General features: G+C 35.2%; 1 protein-coding gene across 1 annotated transcript in view; it reads right to left on the reverse strand.

Moving 5' to 3' along the window:
* Positions 1–2,936: 2,936 nt before the first annotated feature.
* LOC117329588 (cholecystokinin receptor type A-like) overlaps positions 2,937–24,677 on the reverse strand; it is a 54,796-nt gene continuing 33,055 nt past the window's right edge. The window contains exons 2-3 of the mRNA XM_033887599.1: positions 5,629–5,997; positions 2,937–4,638 (exon numbers count right to left, since the gene is read on the reverse strand). Of these exons, the coding sequence (XP_033743490.1) occupies positions 4,055–4,638; positions 5,629–5,997 (953 nt within the window). The 3' untranslated portion in view covers positions 2,937–4,054. The remainder of the gene's footprint in view (positions 4,639–5,628; positions 5,998–24,677) is intronic.

Raw genomic sequence — 24,677 nt, forward strand, 5'->3', positions numbered from 1 at the left:
AAAAACCACCGGCCTACGGTCAGTACCTGGCAACTGCCCCACGTAGGTTTCGAACTCGCAACCCAGAGGAGGAGGGCTAGTGATAAAGTGTCGGGACACCTTAACCACTCGGCCACCGCGGCCCCCCTTGATAAAAAGAAGGTCGAGTCCAATGTTATATATCTTTATCATATACAATTATTTTCGCTCAGTAAGTGTTCGAAGTTTGTAATCACTGAAGAATTTCTTTAAAAGATAACTGTATGAAAAGTTTGTATAAAATCCTTTTGGCAACGCTGTTACGTCATAAATAAGCATCGTAAAGACGTTTGAAAAAAAAATGGAAACATTAAAAAAGGAAATTGTCCATAACCTAAAATATGACGTCGCCGTTTGTAAAACGTTAAAATTTCAAAGAGAAAACAGTTTATCAATAAAAGATTCCCACATGAATTGTGTACCGCAGATTGAATAATAAGATTCAAAGGAGTTATGACACACACAAAAATAATGAGTGTATTCTAATAAACCGATTCGCGATTATATTCGGAGTACACACTGTTTATTTCTTGCTGTTTTGGGGGTTTTGTGTGTGTGTGTGTGTGTGTGTGTGTGTTTTAGAAAATAACGATAACATAAAAAGAATATATTCAATTTAATAATTAACTACGAAAGTGCACTTGAATAGCAAAGTAAGACCCGCGATGTGGCAAAACTGGTTGTTACCATGAACACAAAACATCAACCAATGGAAATTAAACTGACAATTGTATACATTACGGTTGTATTTGAAATATATATTGTCATTTCAACACTAGGCGCTATAAAATGTGTTCGTATGGTGTTCTTCCGGTATGAAATCATTTATATAAATAGGTTAAAATGTCATATTCTATATAGTCTCTTGATTATAACAACTACTTCTCCATGAATATAATTTCAAGCATTATCCAGCCAATATGAAGGCTACTTTCAGCAGCTGAATGTGTTTTTCTCCACACGATATGGCTGCAAACCTAACTTTTGATGATAAAACACTATTATACCCTGGGTAATGGCGTCAATATCGTTGATGGATTGTCATCGTGTTCACAGATCAGGGACATCGCTCCATTATCGTATCTCTACCGTGATGCAAACATATCAATCCGTCACAGCTTGAGTGCCCAATATATAAATACTAACCTCCACACTGTGTCGCAGGAAACAGGCGATATATCTAGTAAGCTATTTGAAAAAAGAGCTTTCATGGAAATATCTGTCTTCACGGCGTTCGGGTCAATTTTACCGCGACTAATATCTTTTACTTGACATCATTTGCGTAATATGTTATTACGACGATTCCAAGAGCGGTATTTGGTCGGGTTATGCAAGTCAAAAAATGTGTTTTATATAATGTTTGTATATCTATGTTACTGTAAAAAACCCTTTTATTATAATTCACAATTTGGCAGACTTCGGAGCAGTGTCGGAGGCGAAATAGAAGTTGATTATGAGTATTTTTTGAATCAGCTGTTTTCATTTGATCAATATAGAGAAATTTGTCTTTTTATATGCAAAATCATCATCTACTCGGTTAGACAGACAGACAGACAGTCGTATGTAGCTCTTTTCCCATTTACTACTAATATTTTAATAAAATATATACATGTCTTATGTTCCTTTTGGCATAGTGGTCTGCATCTCGTTAGTATCTCTAGAAAAAAATACAAGTCCCTACTCATAATATATCAACAAGGTGTGACAATCGAAAAGTCGAAAGTTGGGATATAGCTTCAATTCAAATTGAAAAAGTTAAATCATACTTAAATGTCAAATGAACACTTATTTAAGTAAATCATTAAATATGAACGCTTGCTATTATTTTATCCTGTGACAAGTATCAACAGTTGAGAAAATGGACCAAAAGCAGTCGTGCTATCGGATGATGCATCAACTGTGGAATGGAAGTAGACTATCTATTTTAGAGCGGTTTTACAACGTGCATTCTGATTGGTAGACAGATCTGTTAACTTAAATTGTCGACCAATCAGACTGCCCGTTTTAAAACAACTCGACATCTGAAGTTGACGGCCTAAACAATAGAAATGCTCTTTCAAATTTCTAAGTGGGGACATTTATTTCATCTTATTATACAGTTATCATTTAATAATGTTTTAATGATTGTACTTTCTTACAGGTTTAATTTGGTTTATCTTAAGCTGATTCGTCTCATGGAGAACGTAAAATGGTCATGTCATCAACAAGTGCTATGTTCTCAGTTCACGAATCGGTATTCAAAGGAAAAATCCCGGAACAAGACTCATTTTTCAAAGTTAAAGATTAGAGATAGTTCGTTATATGGGTATGTGATATTGATTGATTCTTGTTTAAGTTCGGATACATGGGCGCTTTTTTCTGTACTATTCCAATAATTTTGATGGCTAAGACATTTGCACCTCAACACCTGTGCAATATGAAGTTATGTTGTAATGAATCCGTGTAATGAGATAAAAAAAAATTAAGGAGAGGCTTTCGTTAGAATTCAGAATAGACACCCACGTGGAAATGATGAGCAATCAAAGGTTAATCAGTGGAAAGTGCTGCACTACCGCTCATTCTTCTAGGAGAAACGACACTTCCAATAAGATATGACGCTTGCCGTTTTATTGCTTATACAGAAATCAAATGCAGTTTCAGACTGACATTCAGATCGAAAATGTTTAGGCAAGCTGATTAACGTACATGCTTTTACTTTCTCTGAAATTTGTTTTTGTGTTTCTGTTTTTGATGTTGTTTTATCTGTTTTAAAGCATTGTGGGAGGCTACAATGAAGACACATGCAAATTTTGCACATTTTGTGACGTGAGTGGGCCTATCAATAATTGCGCTTATCAGTTAAATTGATATGCTACAATTTGTCCATGAAAACTTACGTAAACGCAGTGTGTTAACAGATAACAAGACCATCATTTTACGTATCATTTTATTTATCTAAAATAGGAGAGTTAATGTAAACAATGACAAAGGAGAATAAAAATACAGGAAATCTTTCCTGGAATGCGCCTAGATATGTTATATCAACAAAACTATTTGTCTTTCAAATGCATGCAATTCATCTTCGCAAAACAAAACCTGCAAGGAAAAAGTATATGACGGTGACATCATTGACATTTATCTATTGCCTGCATATCCTTTTTCTTCCAATACGAAGGTCATTTCGTCTGAATGCAATTCATCGACGTTATGCTATCAGAAAACAACTGTCAGTTTAACCGCCATTTGTCAAAAAAAACGCCACTACTATCTTCACGATTATATGATCATTTCCCCTTTGTTTTGAACAAAATTATTAGAAACTGTATTCTGCATCAAAGTTTGCTTATCATTGATGCGCTTCAGCAATCTTAATTGAATTGCATCCTACCCGTGCAAGTATTAAATACAACCGCTGAATTTTATCTTTTCGTTTAATGAATTTTCCTGAAAAAGTGATTTTATACTTCATGAGCATATCGACATCATGCATACATGTATGTGTCATCAAAAGAGAAAACCACTGTAATGATAAACTACCTACGGAACAATACGATGATGAATTTTCTAGGAAACAAATTCACGATGAATTACGTAGAAACATATGTTGATTAATTCCTAGGAAACAAGTTGAAATAAGGAAATACCATGACCATAACAATATAATGATTAATTACATGTTAAACAATATTTTAACGATGTGTCAAGAAACAAGTTCACGATTTAGATATAATGATAAATAACCTGAAACATTATAAAGTGCAAGTACATGGAAAACAACAAAATAAGGATACATCTCGGTATTAATGATAATGGAACGTAGTTTTCCACTAGTCCTTCTCTATGCACAGTCAATGTATCTTTGAACATAGAACATTAATCAACAATTGATCATTACAGTGCAAAGCCAAATTCTTAGTCCGGAATATTTACGAAAAAACGGCAATTACGGATAGTAAATGGTAAATGAATCATGACATACCATCTGAAGGTATATTTGTTACGTAAGCCATTTTGTAGGTTTTCTATTTACATCATCCTGTTTGAGAAAAGAAATAGTTTACATGTCATCAGACGGTTTGTCTGATGAGTCGTGTATTTTGTCATAAGATGGAACAGTGCTGATTGCCGTCCGAGACATTGAAGGATAATTCCCAGAATATGACATGTCACTTTTACCGCGCTTCCATCTTTTGTTACGAACACACCGAAAAACAGACAAAAATCCTTGCCGGAAGTTCCTGTTCATAAAACAGTACGTAATTGGATTACAACATGAGGAGATATAAGCAATTAAATTAATAAATGCTAAAAGTGTCATTGAGATATGCTTCAATGCATGTTCCTCGTCAAGAATGATCCAGCTCTGAATTACATATAATGGAGTCCAACATAAGAAAAACTCGTAAACAACCGCAAACAACATCTTGATGACGCGTCGCTTTGCAGCACGGCTTTTCTCGCTGTTAGACTGACGCATGCCCCGTTGTAAATCGAACCGCCTCTTTGACTTGGATCGGTTGCCGTACGACTCTGCTGGTGCGACAGTCTTACTGCTAAATCCTTCTGTGACGGGTGAAAGGTCATCATCCTTCATAAACCCCGTAGTCTCCTCACGGGCACTCGAGTGGCCGTTCATGGCTTCTGTAATAGAGATTTGAAGTCATACAAAACAATGCCGTAATATCTTTCCCACTTACAACAACGGACGGATTAGATTTGATCAGTAGAAGGAATTACACTGAATCAATTTAAATACAAAGGATATGAATCAAGAATAAAATATCCTATAGTACAAAATGATCTTTTTTTTTTCATGTATCTCCGTAATGTAAAAGGATTTACGACATTTTATACGCAAAGCGTACGTTCATCGGCATACTCTAAACGTATTAATTTTGGCGCACTCAAATTTTCGCGCATTTCCAAATTATCAGAAATAAGCGCAATGAAGAATTAGCACAGTCTTATAAATTCTGTAGGAATAGCAGATAGAAAATGTAATTAACGCAATAATGATATAGCGGAGCGAAAAGTACTAAAATCAGATAACCGTTAAAATATGTATGTTTGAAGTATACCATTTAAGTGATTTACAAAATGTGTTTCCTGTTTATTTGTTGATATTTTGTTTGTGTTATTTGGGTGTTACGCTCGCAGTAGCCAAGGTTAAGTTCGTAAGTTAGTTTGTTTAGAGGAATCATTTGTTTGTGTAATTTGGGTGTATACCCTCGCAGTAGCCAAGGTTAGTTAGTAAGTTAGTTTGTTTGGAGGAACCAGCCCTATGTTGTGTAACCTATATCCTAGGATAGCTCAGTAGTTCCCGGTCCGAATAGCACTTTATCCTTATCACGAAAGTTGGGGATCTTGATTGTCCATTGAATTTGGTTTGATTAATACTTTCGATGTCCATCTAAATTTTCCAACTACATGTTTCCTAATATTGTCGTCAGGCCGGCGTTAGTGCACCTGCTATGAACCATAGAGGGATATATTTTATGTTAAGTTGACAGTTCCCTCACGGGACACAGTTTAAGTATAGATAACATTTGCAATGAATAACAAGCGTAACATTTGATTTCCTGCCTATTGAAAATGCATCTATTTAAGACATTCCCCTTTATAATGACATACCTTTTTCACTTTGGGCGTCCCGTTTCATCCCCACCCAGAGCGTCATGGCAATCATCCCGTATGCACTAGACATGATAATAACCGGAAGTATAAGCAGAACAAGGTCAATTATGATGGTGTACGCTCTTTTCCATTCCTCGTTTCCCCATCTCTCAATGCACATGTTATTGCCTCGTTTCAGGTGTCGGAACTCCGTGTAAACGGGAATCGGGATCATGACGACGAAGGAGAGCGCCCAGCAGACTGCGATTGTCTTGTAAGAGTGGGATAATGTCTGCCATTTCCGGGAGTGTAGAGGCCGACAAATCGCAAAGTACCTCTCCAAAGCAATGGCGACCAACGTGAAGCAGCTAGTAGCTACAGATACACCTTGAAAAACATAAAAAGTAAAATTTGATTACTATCGATATTTCGTATTGATAAATGTAAGCATAATAATGATATATCTAGTTTATCAAGCTAAACGGTTCGTGTGAATCGACAAACATGTTTAACGTAAAAATGATGATTTTGACAACATATAAACAAACGAATGAATATCTATGTTGTTCTTGAGCATATTTCATTAAGAACATGATGTAATGGTGTTTATAAGAAAAATATTGTCATCAACCAACAATAATATATATATATATTTATCATTCGGAGACAGCATATCGATAAGATAAGTCCAAAGATTCGTGATTACCACTTAGTTACATTGTCCATATAAGATTGAATAAATTGGCACCGGTCATTGATAAGATACTTTGAGGTTTGTAACATGTTCTCGTTGTTTAAAAAAAAAAGCTCTTCAACGCTTAGGAAATCAATGAATCAATTTACTTAGATGGACGACGAAACGTTACTGTTATATTACAATGATTAAAGGAAAGTGTTGCTTGCAGGCGAGTCGTATTTATTGCAGTTGCGAAGGTCTAGAAATACGCCAACCCATTCAGTTAAAGATATCATGTTTAAGATCAGTTAGCGACGACAAATCCAGCGTTGATAAAAGCGAAACACGTTTTGTCTCAATTGCATTAAAACTAATTGATTTCCTTTTGGTATTGCAAAACTTCATGCTTTCATACCATCTCAATTCGTCTGTCTTCTAAACATTTTCAAGACATATGGATAAAACAATGCGCGCCAACATCAAAATAATTACATTAATCACGGGACTGTCACATAAATATAGGTAAATCAAATAAAAACCTTACAGTGAAAAAATATACCTGCAATAAGAATGTGTCGCCTCATATAACAATGAATGACTACATTAAACGATACACGCAAATTACTCTTTATCAACTTATCAGTCTCGCTGAAAGTTATTGAAGGGAACAGGGTTCTTTATTTTCTAAGGAAACCAGGTATCCGGAGGGAAAAGGCCTAATTGGGTAAGCACTTTTTTCACATCAGAGCAAATGATTGAAGCACGGCCGTCTTCATTGAAATGGAAAATATGGCGAACGTCATTGCTTTAACAAATCACCAGCGTTCATATCTGTACCCAAACAATATCAATCTTGTTAATTTTGTCAGTGGCGGTTTTATATGTCGTATTTAAAACAAGTCAGACGTGTGCTAAAACAAGTACAAAGCGAGACTATGCGATTTTGGACACTCGTCTGTTTTCCTTCGGGCATTCAATTAAAGAAAGACGTAGTTCCAAAATGGCTTTGTAGACATTGTAAGTGTGTTGTTGAGTGAAGCTGATGAGGTAGAGATATTCTATGATTCTATCTCAGTATCCAATCAGGTATTTTACAGCAAAAGTCGGTATACTGTCTAGGGGTAAATGAGCCATATCAGATACAGAGTATATTGACTATGTATCCAATCAGGATGTTTGTCGATCACGACAATATATCTTGTGTCAAAATGTAGACTTTGCACAGGTGTAAGCGTCCTGGATGTGTAAATTATGGTGACAAGTTCGTTTTCTATCAACGGATTTTATTTCTCTCTGAAATTACTTTTTGCGATTCACACCTGTTCCAAGACGCGTTCTTGAAATTGTCTGTGGATAATAATTTTGGCTGTAGATTATACGTTTGCAGTTGTTTATTGTGGACAGCACGAGTGTGCTTCCACGAACTTCAACCTTTTAGTGGATTTACGGGTAGTCTAAACAACTTTGTCATAACTTTGTTAGAGTTCCTACGTTAAGGAATTTTGGCTACTTCAGTGAATTTTGTATTATCTAAAACCTCATGAGTAAAGTCAACTAAGATTAATAAACTAAAAACTAATCCAATATTCGGTGGTAGATTCCGGCATTGGTTTGTGCTGCTGTCAATTCTCCGCGGCAAGCTGAGGTCACTGCCTGTGTTCTCTTCACAATACAATTTCAGCCATTTTCTACTTTGAACAGGTGACTAACCGAATTCCTTATGAAGTGAGTACGTCGGCTGTGTGTGACAATGTAGAGGACTGGCGTACTTCCTTTACACCTGTTCTTTATAGTAATATAGGTAGGATTCGGACATGGTTGTGGGCTAGTAACGCAGCATGACACACCCGGACATTGTCGTACTTGAACGTTAGATTCTACCAAGAGGTACAGTGTATAGGGAATAACCAGAGACGGCGAATGTGGGATTTTTTTTCGGTATGAAGTAGAAATGAGAATGCCCTGAAATTTGGCTAAAAAGATACGAACACCATAGAAATGTATCCTCAAACTTAAACAAGGCAAGTTTACAGATATATCATTTTAAACGTCATCGTCGATAATACATGAGAGCCTCTTTGATTGTCTTTTCACTTGCTAAGTGACTGTACAATCAAACGTTGGTCAAAAACAATATTTTAACGTACGCATTTTGATCTCATTTGCCACAACGTCAAACACAATGGTTCCAGAGGAACAGTTAAGTGTAAAACGAGATTTATTTTTTAAACAGTTAACGTCTACAATCAAGCAAGTGATATACACTTTTCATCATATGTGCTGCAACATTACAGACGGCGTTAACGACACGTTTAATCAAGTTACGGTTCATCTTATAGTAAAGATGCCTTTACTTCCTGACTGTTCTCGGCATTAAGTAGCGTGCATGCGTACTGACACCCATGTTCGCCGTTCTTAAACGATTCTGGAGAGGAGAAAGACGTTATGAGCACATCCACTTCTGTAACGGTCTGTTAATCGCCAAATTGGCCAAAGGCGCTAACCGAATGACGGATAGATAATGCAATCTGTTGGTCAACGGCACTTTGTTATTCACATTAAAAACGAAGTACCTGTATACAATATACATTGGAGGCATTCTGCACATTTTTATTCGTACATATAAGTGATTGTCTCTCTGGCGTCTGCCTTTTGACAACTTCTTTAAAAGCGTAGGACATAGTTCTGTAATTGTACCTTTAGAATTTAAACCAGCATCCTGCCTAGCATTAACGAAAGCGATAATACTTCCAATTACCTCTAAATATGGTAATATACGTTACAAGTCCAAAACGAAATGTGCATGTCGGTCAGTATAACGCTAGTTGAATGATTGTTCAATTTGGCCATAAAGCCATATCAAGCAATGTAAATGATATTAAATACCCTTGTCCCGAACGACGTTAGATTGATACAAACGATATCCGTTTGAAACAAGCTGAGGTTGTTTGGTACGTTGTTTTCACATTCTAAAGACTGTCAAGGGACACAGATATACCTCAAAATATACAAGGAATCGTGCTTCCCGTGTTGGTCATTATTGTCCTTACTGGTGGGTAGAACAGGAACGTTAAACAGGCTACATCGCCGACAGCGTATACACTGCTTCTCACAAAATAACTATATCAATATATATCTCACAGCAATAGATATCAGTGGCTTTTGATGGTTGGTAATACCACAAATAATGTATCGTTTGGTACTGTATAAAATTATACATCCTATTCTTATCAGAGCGTCTTCATGCCACATTTTAATAAAAGGAAGTTTAAATTGATATTGCCATTCCACACTTTTTTTGTTTTTGTATTTTTTTTTTTTTTTTTAATAACACTGGTAGCCATAGTCATAAAAGATTTAACATGATTTTATTTTAACATATATTCATGATGTTATTGGTGTTCTACAATGTTTAGCATAACTAAGTAAATGGGAGCCGCTTAGGTCGGTAAAACAGACGCTAAGGAGGCTGTCGTTTATATAAAGGGTTTTATTGATGATAGTAATTGATAAGATCAGTTACTATGAATGATTATTACTTCCTCCTCGCTTCTCCACACAAATCAGACGCATTGCTGCTTGCTCACTGGAAATCCCACGTCTTTGCAAGTGAATTTTTTAAAAAGCGAAGCTGGAAGAAGATTATTCCATAAATTCTTATTTAAGTTGCATTTTTCTGAAAATCATCTCCGTTTCTACTAATAATTCAAGTGATCGATGTCCATTCAATATGATGGATATTAGTTTATTATGTTTGCAGGAAACGTACCGGAAATTGCAACTACAACATAATCTTGATTTCCGTAAAGAAACCGATTTGTTTGGCAATTCCACTGGTCATCTAGACCATTCCACTGCAAAGGAAATCGTTCTTAGTTCGCGCTCAGGACACTAGCTGAGTATCAATCATGTCCGTTTCTTCTCCGGCACCTTCTGTTCGGCATACTCTATGGATGTTATTGTGGTAATAACACCCAATAGATAAGACCTGACTGTCGAATAAAACGGTATTTACATCTAAATTACTACGGGAGTCCGAGGGGTCACTACGACTAATAATGTTGGGATTGATGTCATTTCAAAGCGATGTCCAAGGATCTGACAATAAACCTGCCCTATCAGAGTAAAAGGTGGCACGGGTCCTAAGGGTCCTCGATGCTATATCGTAGAAATAGAACCATAACGTTAGAAAGTACACAGACATAGATATCGACGATCATTGCATATTATGTACAATTGGAAATAAAATTACACCGCTTGTTATTATCGTTCCTTTCTGTTATAACGGTACATGTACATTACTGGGTACAATAGGTCAATCCCCGGACAAATCCCATGCATCAATGGTAGAATGTTATTAATTTTGTTTGCGAATGAGTATTTTGATTAATTCAGACGATGATGCTACATGAGGCGTACTCGTTCTGATCACAGACCATTGGTCAAAATATGAATATAGAATATTAGGGAATTAATATTGTACAGTGTTAAGTTTGTAAAACACATCAATATGTATGGATGAATATTGATTCACTACGTACAATACATACGGAGTATTATTCAAATGAACAATATTAAGCTTTTCAGTCAATAAAAAAGCAAACCAAATTGGGAGGGGGAGGGGGCGCATATTCTTGTTCAGTTGTCATTTTAGATGTCCGTAAGAGGTGCATCGATTGTAACAATGGTCACACGTAAGAATGAGGTCACTTATGAGCTAATGAGGCCATAAAACATACATGGCGAATGCGACCATATGTTTGAAAGGGATCGGCGTCTTCTGTTCCATCATAGTTTAACCTTGTTTTCACAGTGAGAACAGAACAGCTACATATTTCATAAGTATCAAATTTTCCGACACACTTGTATAAATACCACAAATGGAGAATATGTACACGTAAAACCATAACAACGACAAGATCGTTTGTATGATGATATCTATTACAGTATAATCTCTTAATGAGGGTGAAGCTTGAAGACTAGTAGACCCCTAGCAGCGTAGGCAGTGTCGTGACGTCAGATAATCGGACTAAATTTGAACACGTGGAATATGTTGATTACATTACGTTATCATATTAATTTTTAATTCGACACACAGATATGTTAACACTGTTACAAAATGTAACTTAACTACTCCTATGCTGTACAACGGACTACTCCCTCTGTATATTTGATCATTACCCCGGTGATTACTTTGAGGACATGGAATTACAAGGATTTGCCTGGCGTGTTGGCAAATGACACAGAAGACGTTTTCCTTCTGGACCATGAACGTAATTTTATTTTTATCTATACTTATTTTTTTCGTTCGTTGTTTTGATATAGCGTTTGGTCATATTTGCCTTAATTTTTGCAAGAATTTGACTAATTTATTTTCTTTTTATCTTCTTTTTTTTTTTTTTTTTTTTTTGGGGGAGGGGGAGTCGGTTGTTGTTCGGTATTTTTAGTATTATTATTGATCACTAGTGGCTATTAGGTTCCTCTGTCTTTTTTTGGGGGGGGGGGGGGGTTGTCAGTTTTTGTATATCTATTAAGATTTTATTTTACCAATAATCTGTGATTTCATAAGTCTGTGGCTTAGAAAAGAAAGAGTGGTAACCATGTTTGATAACAATAAACTGCTGTGCGTTTTGGAGGGTATATGATAACACATATCAATCGGTCGTAGTCCTGTTTGGTAACGATAAGAACTGAAGCCTTCAAATGTCTCTAGGCATACCGTGTTCCATGTAATATAAATCCACGTGTTGAATGAAATTATCCCACTGGGGAACATTAACTATCTGCAACTTCTAAGATATCGATAATAGAATTATCTTACCAAAATAGGAATACATCCAAATTGTCTGCCAGACTTTTTGTAATCACCCACGTGTTTGTATCGTTTATTTTGTGATTATAAAGACTCAAATTACGACCTGAAGTAGATATCAATTAGGATCAAAACAAACTGCTAAGATTTCGCCTTGGAAATGAATCTAATAGTGTAATGGTATGAGTTCAACGCCTGCACGCTTTAGGTCATATTTCTAATGAAAAATATCAGATTTCCTTCTTTTTCAAACACTTATTTACCATCTAAACTGGTAATCAAGGAGTGGTTTGTATTGTCTTGATCCGTTAAAGAGACTTAACATGAAAAAAATGGACTATTATTCTTATGAAAATAATTAGAGTGCTCTTTGGTTTTGTGTTGTATAGCCCAAAACGTAAATAATGTTTAGGTGAAGTCTTACTAGATAGTCGACATCGACAAAGCTCAAGATCTTTGAATTCTTTGATGGACTCTTTCCTCTGAGAAATTACTACGCATCTGTTCTAGCCAATCAAAAGCGATCTTCCAGTCAATGTCATTTTATGTTATTTGATGATGCATGTAATAACCGTGTTAGCTGGATTACATGATATGGGTTTAAAACAGTTTAACATTAGTATAAATAGAACATTAGTATAGTATCCGACAATAGATAGAACATTAGTTTCGTATCCGGCAATAAATAGAACATTAGCTTCGTATCCGGCAATAAATAGAACATTAGTATCGTATCCGGCATTACATAGAACATTAGTTTCGTATCCGGCAATAAATAGAACATTAGCTTCGTATCCGGCAATAAATAGACCATTAGTATCGTATCCGGCATTACATAGAACATTAGTTTCGTATCCGGCAATAAACAGAACATTAGCTTCGTATCAGGTAATTAATACATTTTGTTATCAAAATTCACTCCAATGTAATTGACAAGTTTCTACCATCCTAACAGATTGTGTGAACTGAAGTATAACACTTATTTTGCAATCAATATCGAGGTTTCTTATAAAAAAAAAGCGTATACTGAATATTTTGTGTGTGTATTACTTGTGGCGTGGTATGAGAAACAAATGTTATAACAACTAGAATTGTGTGTATTGTATCATGATTCAATCGTTATGGTGAAATTCTAAACTTAAATATGAATTTAAAATCTCGTGTCTTATATATTTTAAAACTGTAAGAGCATATAACTGTCAGATCAAAATGCTCGGAAATGTTCTTCTATTTTCATCTGAGATTGATTAAACAAGATTTTCTCATCGATTTTCACCTACATTTAAGGGGTCGAGACAAGTTCTATCAATCAAACATGAAGCGGAACCCAATAGACGTATAAAAGTCTACATTGTATGTGTATTTGAAGAACACAAGATTTCATACCAGGCCTTTCCTTACTATGTATTTTTCTACCATATCTAATCATCAAAGAATGTTATCTAAAATGTATATCCTGCTATTGGTAACATCACTGTTTATCTATTTTATTCTGTATTGTTAGGGACCCCACATATGATATCCATCACGTTACTAGCCTATTCTACAGTGTAGTGTGTTTATTAGTTGTATGACACACATGTGAAAACACCACGATGTATCTTGACTCCGTAAATCCTGAAAATAAAAACAGGTCACGTTCACATAGGTCAGTGCATCAAGGAAGAGAGATCATTCAAACGAAGGGCATGCATACAATTATCTTAATTGGTTTCATGTTAGACTAATCTTTCCTCTGCTATAATGATTGTACCATTTCAGTCAAAATTCGCCCTTCATCTAGGGAAAAATATTTGAGTTTACAACCGTTTTTCATAGATATGACTTATGCTATGAATGAAATATTAAACAGATGTTGATACAAACACATTATATAATTTTGAATGTCAAATATTCTCGTCCAGAGGCGTGTTACAAATCAAATTGTTGAATTGTATATATTTTAGTTATAAAAACGGTGTTCCTGTAAGAGTTTTTATTTATCATAAACAATCTCCCCTTGCCACTGCTTAAGCTCTGTTAAGACAGAGAGTGTTCAAATCAATAACAAGAAAGTTCTCTTTTTATATACCTGCTCCCTTAAATCCTCCAACCACAGACACCAGTCTGTAACCCTGGTGATAAACCTGTGAGCTGCATCACTACAGTGCTTAACATGTAGGAGTTTATAGCCGTGCGAAGCAAGCACGTACACCGCTAGTATTGACGACATTTGCCTGTCTAGATAGATTTGTATTTTTGTATCTTTGTGAAAAGATGATGACGACAGTGTAATTTAGAAATGTTTATATCTTCTTCAGCTGTTGAGAAATACAAAAAAGACCCAGTAGATATTGTGGTGAAGACATTACATTCACCGTAGCTATTTTGGTACGGCCAATGAAGAGTAGGAATAATTATCAGTAATGAATGTAACATTATGATCCTGCAGCATTGCAACAGTTAGACGGCAACAGGAAGGTTTCGGACATTTTGAACTATCGAAAATAAATGATAGCTTTGAAGATTATGTAGTCTCTCTGTAGTATTTCCAAGTACATACAAAACAAATATCACCAAATCCCATTTTTAAGGCATTGTATACATATTTTATACATGGTTCTTTATTTCTGCTGGATTTTTCGGATAAAACATGATAATAAAGGTAAGCTTAATGCAACTCTGTTTGTTGACTGGATTATTCGCCCCTTGAGAAACCAGGGTCATATTGGGACGGAGTCTCTCTGTAGTAGTTGGTGACTACCTAAAATAACAACATACGGGAGGCCCGTCCCAAGATTTCCAGAACAATTACGGTAAAGTGTCTTGCCCAAAGACACGATCACGACAGCACAGACCTCCATGTTTCCCAGCTTTCCCGTTAATTACAAACCGACACTGGTAAGGAACATCTAATCATGAACCTCATCGCAGTTATGATAATATTTTGTTATATTTCACTGGTAAAAATGTGATAAAGAATATGTGTAGAACAGTGATTCTTCGGTTTAGAGTGCTGCAACACATATTAACAGTTAAAGATGAAAGGCATACTCGCTGAAATATTCCCTGTTTCATCTTCAAGGGATAATTTATCTTTTTCGATAAGCTCAAAACAAATGTATCTACCGTAAAGGTGTATTGCAAAAAAAATTTATAGCGACACAATATGGTATTTTGACTCTTAGTGCATCATGCTAGGCTCAAAGGTGTTTAAGAATAACGAAAAATGTAGGCAAATTTTTCTCAGCGTTAAAGATTTCAGTAAATATTTGAACAGACTGTAAATATTTTTATGCTGGCACTATTTCTTGTTTTACCTATTAATTGGCATATGATGTCTCTGATTATAAATCCATGTTTAAATGTAGAATCCAGACATGTGTCTTTTGTACATTCCGTTTGTCAGCGAATAGGATTAACGAGATGCAGCACCTCTATGGTCTCTGATCATCGAGGGAAAAAGAGTTATGGAGCAGGTGCTTAGAATAATTCTAAGTGATTTGGCTACAAATGGATTAATGCAAAAAATACATCAAATGATAATCCAATTTACCAATTAAGTATATGCCAATTCTTGGAAGTGCTATTTTCAGGGGAAATATCATCTTAAATACTTACGTGCTGTGTATACTGAAAATGATTTCATTACAGTTAAGATCGTCACTTGAAGAATATTCTTAAATGCATGGCTCCAGAATGCTGATGGTTGTCTTTGAAATATGAATAAACTTTTATCCGGTGAAATGTAGAGCTACCAAAATATTACATTTTATTTTAATTTCATCTGTCCCTTGATGATGCACTAAAAGATTCAAAGGCAGCCGTGATATACAGGTGACAGTGATTCGTAAACAAATACATATATACTAAATGTTAAACTGGTGATAGTTTGTCCTAGTCCCAGAGTTAGTAATACATATCAAGAATAGCGAAAACGACACGGAAGATAATATCAACTTATTAGTGATATCCAGTCGCGGAAATTAAAACCATACTGCAATAATAATAATAATAATAATAAATACAGCTGTTCTTCCTTCAGTGAGGTTGGAGACATCATACAGTTTTTTTCGGCTTCTAGGACACGGCAGTGATGATAGGGACATCATACAGCCGTTTCGTCCTTCTAGGACACCTCAGTGATGATAGGAACAACATACAGCTGTTTCCTCCTCCTAGGACGCGTCAGTGACGTTTAAAGCTTAAAGTGATGACACCAAGGCATCGTCGGTAACCCACGGTCCTCCAGGTCACAGACAGAGAACTATTGGTACAGGAAATTTCGTTTTTAAAATAACAATTAATTCGTTATGTAAATTCTAGTCAAAGTGAATGTCGTAAATTCTAGTCAGAATGTATGTGTTAAATTCTAGTTAGAATGTATGTAGTAAGATCTAGTCAGAATGTATGTGTTAAATTCTAGTCAGAATGTATGTGTTAAATTCTAGTCAGAATGTATGTGCTAAATTCTAGTCAGAATGTATGTGCTAAATTCTAGTCAGAATGTATATGTTAAATTGTAGTCAGAATGTATACTTAGTGCATATGCTAAATTTTCCAGTGACGAATACAATCCCGTGTCTATTTCATATGCTTTACTTGCATCTTGCTGCCAACGTTAACACAACAGAACGAGGAATAATGCACACTAGCATATCCAACGCTTACAGTGTACATGTACATAGTGTAGAGGACTCTTATCTAACAACATCCATTATGAAACTGGAATAGAAAAAATACCATACACTTCCGGTGTGGAGATTTTAATTAGACCATTTCCGTGCCTTGTAACGTGCTATACGTCGGTTTTGGATATTATGGCCCTAGATTGTAATTGTATTTCGTCAGAACTCTGAGAAAGTATATCCATGTTTGCTCTACAACTTTGAAGAGGGTTACTAGGTTGCCTACAATCAATGTTCCGTAATTATGCACTGTGAGTAAATTGTCACAAAGAAAGTAGTTCATGATTAATGTTGTGATACAAATGGAATTCCATTACGCTGGGGAAATGGGAAACTTTAAAAAGTATAGCACAAATTAACTTAATTAGCATTCGTCAAACAAAGCAATTTTCTCTCTCTGTGATTTGGAGTTGGGAATGTCATAATGAAACATACTATTTAATAGAATTTGTTTACCACCCTTCTAGGTGCCGGTACAGAATATGTATAATGTATTAATTTTGTTACAATACTTAATTACCAATGTTATAACCACTTTCCTCCTCCGCGGTTTTACACATTTTAAATTATAGGTAAAAATTGATTCAGTTATAGAAAATCGATTAACATTGAGAAACGGATGTTTTTTTAGTTATTTACGGAGATGAATGCAATTGCGAAACGTTCACAACATGAAATCTTTTGAAGTGGAGAAAACAAACAAACATAACGACATTATAATGAAACTGCAATTTTAACTGTATATCAATAAACTGCAGTCAAAATATGAAAAATAAAATGTAGATATGCATGCAGATCCTTGAAGTAAACTATACAAGGTGAAAAGACTTTATGTTTCGAAAGGGTTAACGCCGTACGCTGGATCGGCGACACATGCTATACATGTACCGGTCAAGTAACATTGTCAAATGGTATCGCATAAGGTTTTGGTTTATTTTGTTTAACGTCCTGTTAACAGCCGTGTAGAAGGTAAACCTCTTATGCTACGTCAAAGATACAAAAGACTTGGTCAAATATGGAAATGTGATGTTCTCAAAACAGGAACGGGGTAGTACATCATCACAAAAGTCAATCACCCATCTCCTTTGAATCAGTCATCAGCAGCTTGCTTGCCTTCCATACCCCGCTGGCAAGATGGAAAGAGGATGACGTCACTTCCGGCCAGACTAATGATCAATGATGATATGCACAGAACCGCGTTGGCCATAATAGTGATGAGCATCAACGGGAATCTAGCGCATAAAACCCATAAATTCAAAACTGAAAATAAAAACCTTAAATATGCTTATGTCATTGAAATCTAACACGTGCCGTGGTAGCAAATATTTACCAAAGAGTCTGATAATAGTCAACACACAACCGAAGATACACATGATCCAATTCAAATTACACCAGAATACAAATGAAATGTTTGTAAGCTAAACGCAATCACATTTAAAGTTCATGCAACCCACATCTATCATTCACATTCTGCACACGATCTCACAGACACTTTTTGTCAATTTCATTCACGGAAATCGCATTTATTAAAGAAGTCATCTAAATAACAACAACAATCTAGTGAGTCCCTATTTGCATTCTTGTCGTTGGCAAGAAAAAAATATTGCAGTAATTGAAACTCATGATAATTAGTACTGTTGAAGACATACATCATGTTGATGTTTGTAATCACACGCGAAATATGTCACATTGAGACCAAACGCCTAGAAACTGATATAACGGGCTTGCTGCACACCGCAATTAGCTTCACTAACACTTGGGATGTTCTCTCGTGTTTTTTTTTTTTTTTTTACATGAAAATAATTTTGTTGTTCGTTTCCAATAAAATAAATTGATAATTTGCCTTATCATTTGCTGTGCTATGATTGTTAAAGGTTCTGAGATTAATGCGTAGATATATTAAACTCATTTAATCCGAAAGAAAGTGCAAAATTGCTGTTTCTTTAGTTGATTCAATTTTGCGGCATATTTAACGTTTACCTTAAAAACGAACTTGTGTTTTATCATTGTGTCAATCCATTTTTATATATACATGTATATTAAGTACAATATATACGATTTTTATTCAATTTTACAATATTTAGAAACTAGATTACCAGCTAAAAATCACTAAGATATTCAATGAATTTACCAAAAATTTACCGCTTAATCCATTTATTAACGTTACCCAGTAAAATATTCATCATCGTTCTTGATATCGACAGTAATGCATAGAAAGCTTTCACGCAGAAATTTCCAAACTCTTAAAACACCTCTCCTATGATAATCCCGTTTTCACACACAGAAATATGCTTCAGTAACTAAGTATTGGTTTGTACTTCGGTAAAACTGTAAGAAGATTTTCTGTTGTATTCAGAAAGCTAACAAGACTTGGCAGAAAAAAAGCAACCATACAATATTATGACGTATGTTCGGTTTGTCTGGCCTGACGGTCATGTCTCAACACCGGCAGGACGGTCCTTTGTTAACGCGCAGTGATTGATGTCTCGATATAAACACTAGCTGTAATTAACATTGTTTTATATACCCTACCCCACATCTGGTAAGGCACTGGTTTCAGGAGAGTGTAATTACGGGCTAGATAAAAATGACAGTTTACACAGGAGAGCTACAAGTTGTTCAGTGCCGTCTCATTAATTTCATTTTCACGGATCAGAACACTTGACCGGAAGTCAATATTTACTGAAATCGCTATCGTCTGGACGTTTGTAATGTACTATAGAAGAAGGATTGTACTTTTGGGCAATACGTCAGTATCATCATGGTTCTTGTAATGTTTTTCCAATATGTCTGACCACTGTTTGTCACAAAAACAATAAACGATCTATTTGATTATGGTTATCGTAAAGTGTTCTAAAAAGTAAACACCGTCTGATTATTTTATAAGAATGCCTATCCTGTTGACACAATGCATACACATGCAGTGTACGAAAAATCCAATGATAAACAGACTCATTTTAAGCACCGAGACACATTATATCAGTATTTACATAGAATTTGAAATATGATATTATAGATTGAAAATGAAATCAGAAAATTCATAATTATTTTATGTTATCAAAAAATAATATACTGTCATGTTTGAACCGGAAGATGGATGCAATTCTAAATCAAAATAGTATATACATGCATGCATTAATATCTTAAAGAGACACAAACCAGCTATTTCGGAACCCCTAAAGGATATTAAAATACATTCTCAGGCGGAAACTCTGATGGAGCAAAAAATCTGTAACGGTAAAATATGTGATATTCTTAAATACTTCAACATGTAAGTGAAGTCATTCTGTAATGGAAAATGCCTATCATATGAATATATTTTACTTAGAATGAAATTTCATTTCTCAGGAGAGATTTCTCGTCTTGATATCAACAGGCTTCGGTTCATTTGATCTAGAACTATACAAATTGTGTAGATCAAAGAGCGCAGTCTTCTGAACTTAATACTACAGATGTCTTTTAATGTCTGATTTCCCAGTCGATTTGGTATATTCATATTGGTTTCGTATTTTATTGGTCTATTTCCTCCTAAGTTTTCACTATATAACTACTGCTTGTTTTATTACATTTTTTCGATAACAACGAAAGGTATTATAGAATTAGTTTGAAATTCCATAGATTTTATTTCCTATATTATTGGCAGTCAATAGTTTCACGATGAAATAATAATTACCGATTCGTCAATGTTGTGAAATCATCCGCAGGTACCGTTTGAGAAATTTGTTTTTTGAAATTTCACTCCACCGGATAGTCAAAACATTGATCAAATATGTCCTCCACTTTGATATCTAAGGTTGTTCATCCGCAGTCTCCCCTTGTGCGTCATAAATACACTATTTGTATGATAGTCATCACGGTTGAATTCGACAGAAACACAAGCATAAATGTGTTGCAATTTTATGACAATGATTTTCCAAGTCGCTTAAATTCCCCTGGCGCTGTATTTTCGCTGATTTCGCGAGTAATCTGAATCCACGAATTTATTTTTCATAATATCTTTTGCCCAAGAATTAACAAATGTTCAACATTTCAGACATGTATGTTAACATACATTTATACCTGTTGTACAAAATGAGGGAAAATGGAACTGTATCTAAATTTCTGAATGTATTTTAGTGCATTTCGCGATAGCCCAGTCGGTTTGAGCTTTGGACAACGTAACCTCAGATGAACATCGGAGTTGCGTAGTTCGACGCTCCTTGCCCGTGTCGGTTTGTGTTTCTCAGGCAAGACACTTTACCCTAATTGCTATGGAAAAGAATATCTTTCATATCAATAGAACTTCAAAAAGAAAATGAAAACATATGATTTCAGTTAATTTACCTCAGTTGATTTGTTTTATACTTTCATGAACAGGCCGTTACTTGCGTTTACATAATACTGAATCATATTTTTGCTCTTCATTTTACATTTACGGTGTCATTTTGCTGAACTAAACCAGTACCAATACATGATTATTTTCCAACAAATTATGTTATCAGGTAAATAGGACATTATCATATCATGTTATGATCACAATATTGAAATCAAATATGTGATAGAATTCTGAACTTGTAAATTACAATTAGGCAACAATGAACTCATGGTTTATATCTTGGGAATTGCTCACGACGCCATAATTCGAGTTTATACTTTACGCAACAAACAAAACTCCTCACAGACTGCAATGTATAACGACATATATTCAGACGTTATATTTTTATCACGTGACTAATCAGAATTACGTGAATTTGAGACACCCCTGGGAACGGTAAACACGAGACCGTTTCGCATATATGCCTGCAAAACAATCTGATTGCATTAATCCCGGAACTGTTTGTACTCGTGTTACATCTAATGCGGATGTATATTTATGGAGCACATGATAAGTACGCATATGACACGGATGATGATTTGGAAGACATATCTCCTGAGAGGAATTGTATCATTTTGTATGCCGATTTTGTTGATTAGAGCCAAAATTTATTATTTCTGATTGTTGTCACGATGCTACTACCCCATATTACCATATTCAGACTCTATTTTGCTATATTAGTGAATTTTTCCCTGATCAGTAAAAACTCTATCGCAATGTAAATACCCAGAAACATGTCTTCCCTCAACATAAAATAATGCAATGCATCACGATTCAGGTACATTTACAATTGTATATACACAAATGAATGACAGCTTATTGAATATCTAATGACCAAAGACACTAGTGCTAAGAATTTCTTTTGAATTTAAATATGAGATAACCTCGTCGCAGTATAGCCATAATACAACGAATTCACCACACCGCAATATCATCAACACAATCGATGATGAAATACATAGCTACACAATACCAAGACATATATATAACAAATAGCTCTAGAACATTATTGACGTGAAGTCAAACAACAACAGAGGTATTTGATTTCATTTCCAGCAAGTCTAGACCTCTTTTTCAAGTTCTACTAGAAGTTTGCATGTTTTATTTTCTCAGTAAGACATGCATGGAAATATGTTTTTGTCTGATGATAGCTTAAATGCTCAATATCAATTGAATTTATAACGGTAAACAGAAAAGCACGGTTTTGTTTATCTTATGCTAAAAAGTTTCACTGCCAATTCATGATGGCTTTTCACAGTTAATCTATCTTTTATTTTGTCTTCAAGACTCACGTTGACTCTTCAATTCGCATATGACGCTGTGATCATTTGCCTTCGGGGTAGCAACCAGTACTAGCGCGTCTGATCGACTTTCAGCTTTTCTTGCGAGGCTTGCATCGCCGGTCAGCCATTCTTCGAAACAAACCAGTTTGCGCATGCGTGTATAACATATTTTCCGTGGCTCATTTACAGAGATTGGAGTATCGCATACGATATCCCCCGTAATCTGTGGATAGTTTCATCGTTTTATTTGCAATTGAAAAAATACGGTATTGATTCTTTGATCATATCATCAATACGGTATAATATACCTGTATTCTATCATTTATCATAATTTTGAAATATTGTTACAATTGATATACTGTATTACGAAAGCATAGAGAGGTTTGAAGTCCGTGTTAACGTTGTCACCACTTCAATTCGACACTCAGTTGGAGAACGTTTAATCATTTATCTTGCCTAAATTTGCAGGCCAGATGGGGTTGCTGATGCAGAAAACACATCTCTTCCGAGAACAAGTATTATCCTTCCTGTACTTTTTATGTTCCCACTTTTAAATGCATATCTATTCATATGTTGTCTTCGTTTTATCGATTTTAAGGCTCGTTTATACATCGTCATGTCTTGTTGTTTCATCTCGTTTACAACTTTTATTTAACTATGTAGTTAAATCACAATAAAATCATGGACACACCAGGAAGATAAATCTTGGTAGTTCAATTATTTCATAAAAATGTTAGCTTAATGGAGTTTATACTTCTATCTTAAATTAAGGTGATTTTCACTTCTTCCAATGATTGTAACATTAATGACATTTTCATATATGCGATATAAATGGGGGTTCTTAAAAAGGCTTTGGTAACCATATACAATGTAGATGTAGGTAAGGCAACATTTTTCATTCAAGATAATGCTATCATTTTCCCTACATTAGTTATTTTCTTGTTGGGAACATTTTTACATTCAATAGTATATACTGTAAAAGTGGAAATATTCGCGGTGTGGAAATTTTCGCTTATTTCGCTATCAGTAAATCTCCGCGAAAATTTCCACACGCGAATATATTAACACATAAAAATACTAAATATAAAAGATACAAGTTAGCGCAAAAATATCTTGACGGCGCGAAAATATCCACACCGCGAACACTTTGGAAGCTGGCTAAGCGAAAATTTCCACACGCGAAAATATCCACTTTTACAGTAGTTTAATTTAGATTCAGCTTCATCGACAGAGTCACAATACTTTAAGGCATTCATTTTAAGAACAATTTTAAAATGTCAACATCATCCTTCAAACAATTTATCAATCTATTATTAATATGAAAACCAGACTTTACGAGCTACATCATTTAGTGTTAATGGTTTAACTTTATTTAAAAGAGAAATTCACTACCTTGAATTTGTATGCACACAATGCGTTGAGGTTTAGCATTACCTCCTTCACGTCATAAATTACCCACATGAGAATCATTAAATTTTCACAAGCGTAATTGAACTCGTGCCTGGGCGGAGAAAGAATAAACCTGCTATAGATCACGTTGTGTCATACTGCAAAAATTAAAGCATTTGATTGGCCGATCATCCAGCTGTGATTTTCTATATCCTGATTATTCAGGGGTAATATAAAGTGACACGCATGTGATATTAAGTCGCGTGTTAAGAATGAACACTCCTACAAATTGTAGAATATGTACGGTTCGCATGTAGACACGGCAGACGACATTTCTGCAAAAGATTAGGTGTTATTTTAGTTTTATTGAATATAAGGAATTTATTAATTATTTGATTTTATTAATTTCTTTTTGTTCTTAAGCCTTAAGACAGGTAGTAAAGTCTCATATGACCTGTCTGGGTCTTTGAAAATTGTATATCACACGAAATCTAGAACGCCAATATGAGACCACATTACCAATCTTAAACTTAAATGATAAATAATACCGACTGATTGCGGTGCCTTTTATGGTTCGCTGTGGTTTCTTCTACGGCTTCTCTGTTTGGGGATATTGGAGAACCAATAATTACGCTCTAATATAGTCCATTCAGATTGACGATTGTAGAAGACTTAAAATTGGCCCCGTACGGAATCGTGTGTCGGAGAGGACCGTGTTTTCCCCTAAGCGGGCATGGTTGTGACCAAGATCTGATGTACCCGTTGCAAACCATAGATCTTAATATCTGTCTTTGACACTCTTTCTCACGCGACACTGGCTGTTGCGATGACGTTAAACCCCGTGAAAACAAAACATACTTGTTGATTGTGATTGAAGTAGTATTTT

The sequence above is a fragment of the Pecten maximus genome, chromosome 6, assembly GCF_902652985.1.
Source record: "Pecten maximus chromosome 6, xPecMax1.1, whole genome shotgun sequence".
In the NCBI taxonomy this organism is placed as follows: Eukaryota; Metazoa; Mollusca; class Bivalvia; order Pectinida; family Pectinidae; genus Pecten; species Pecten maximus.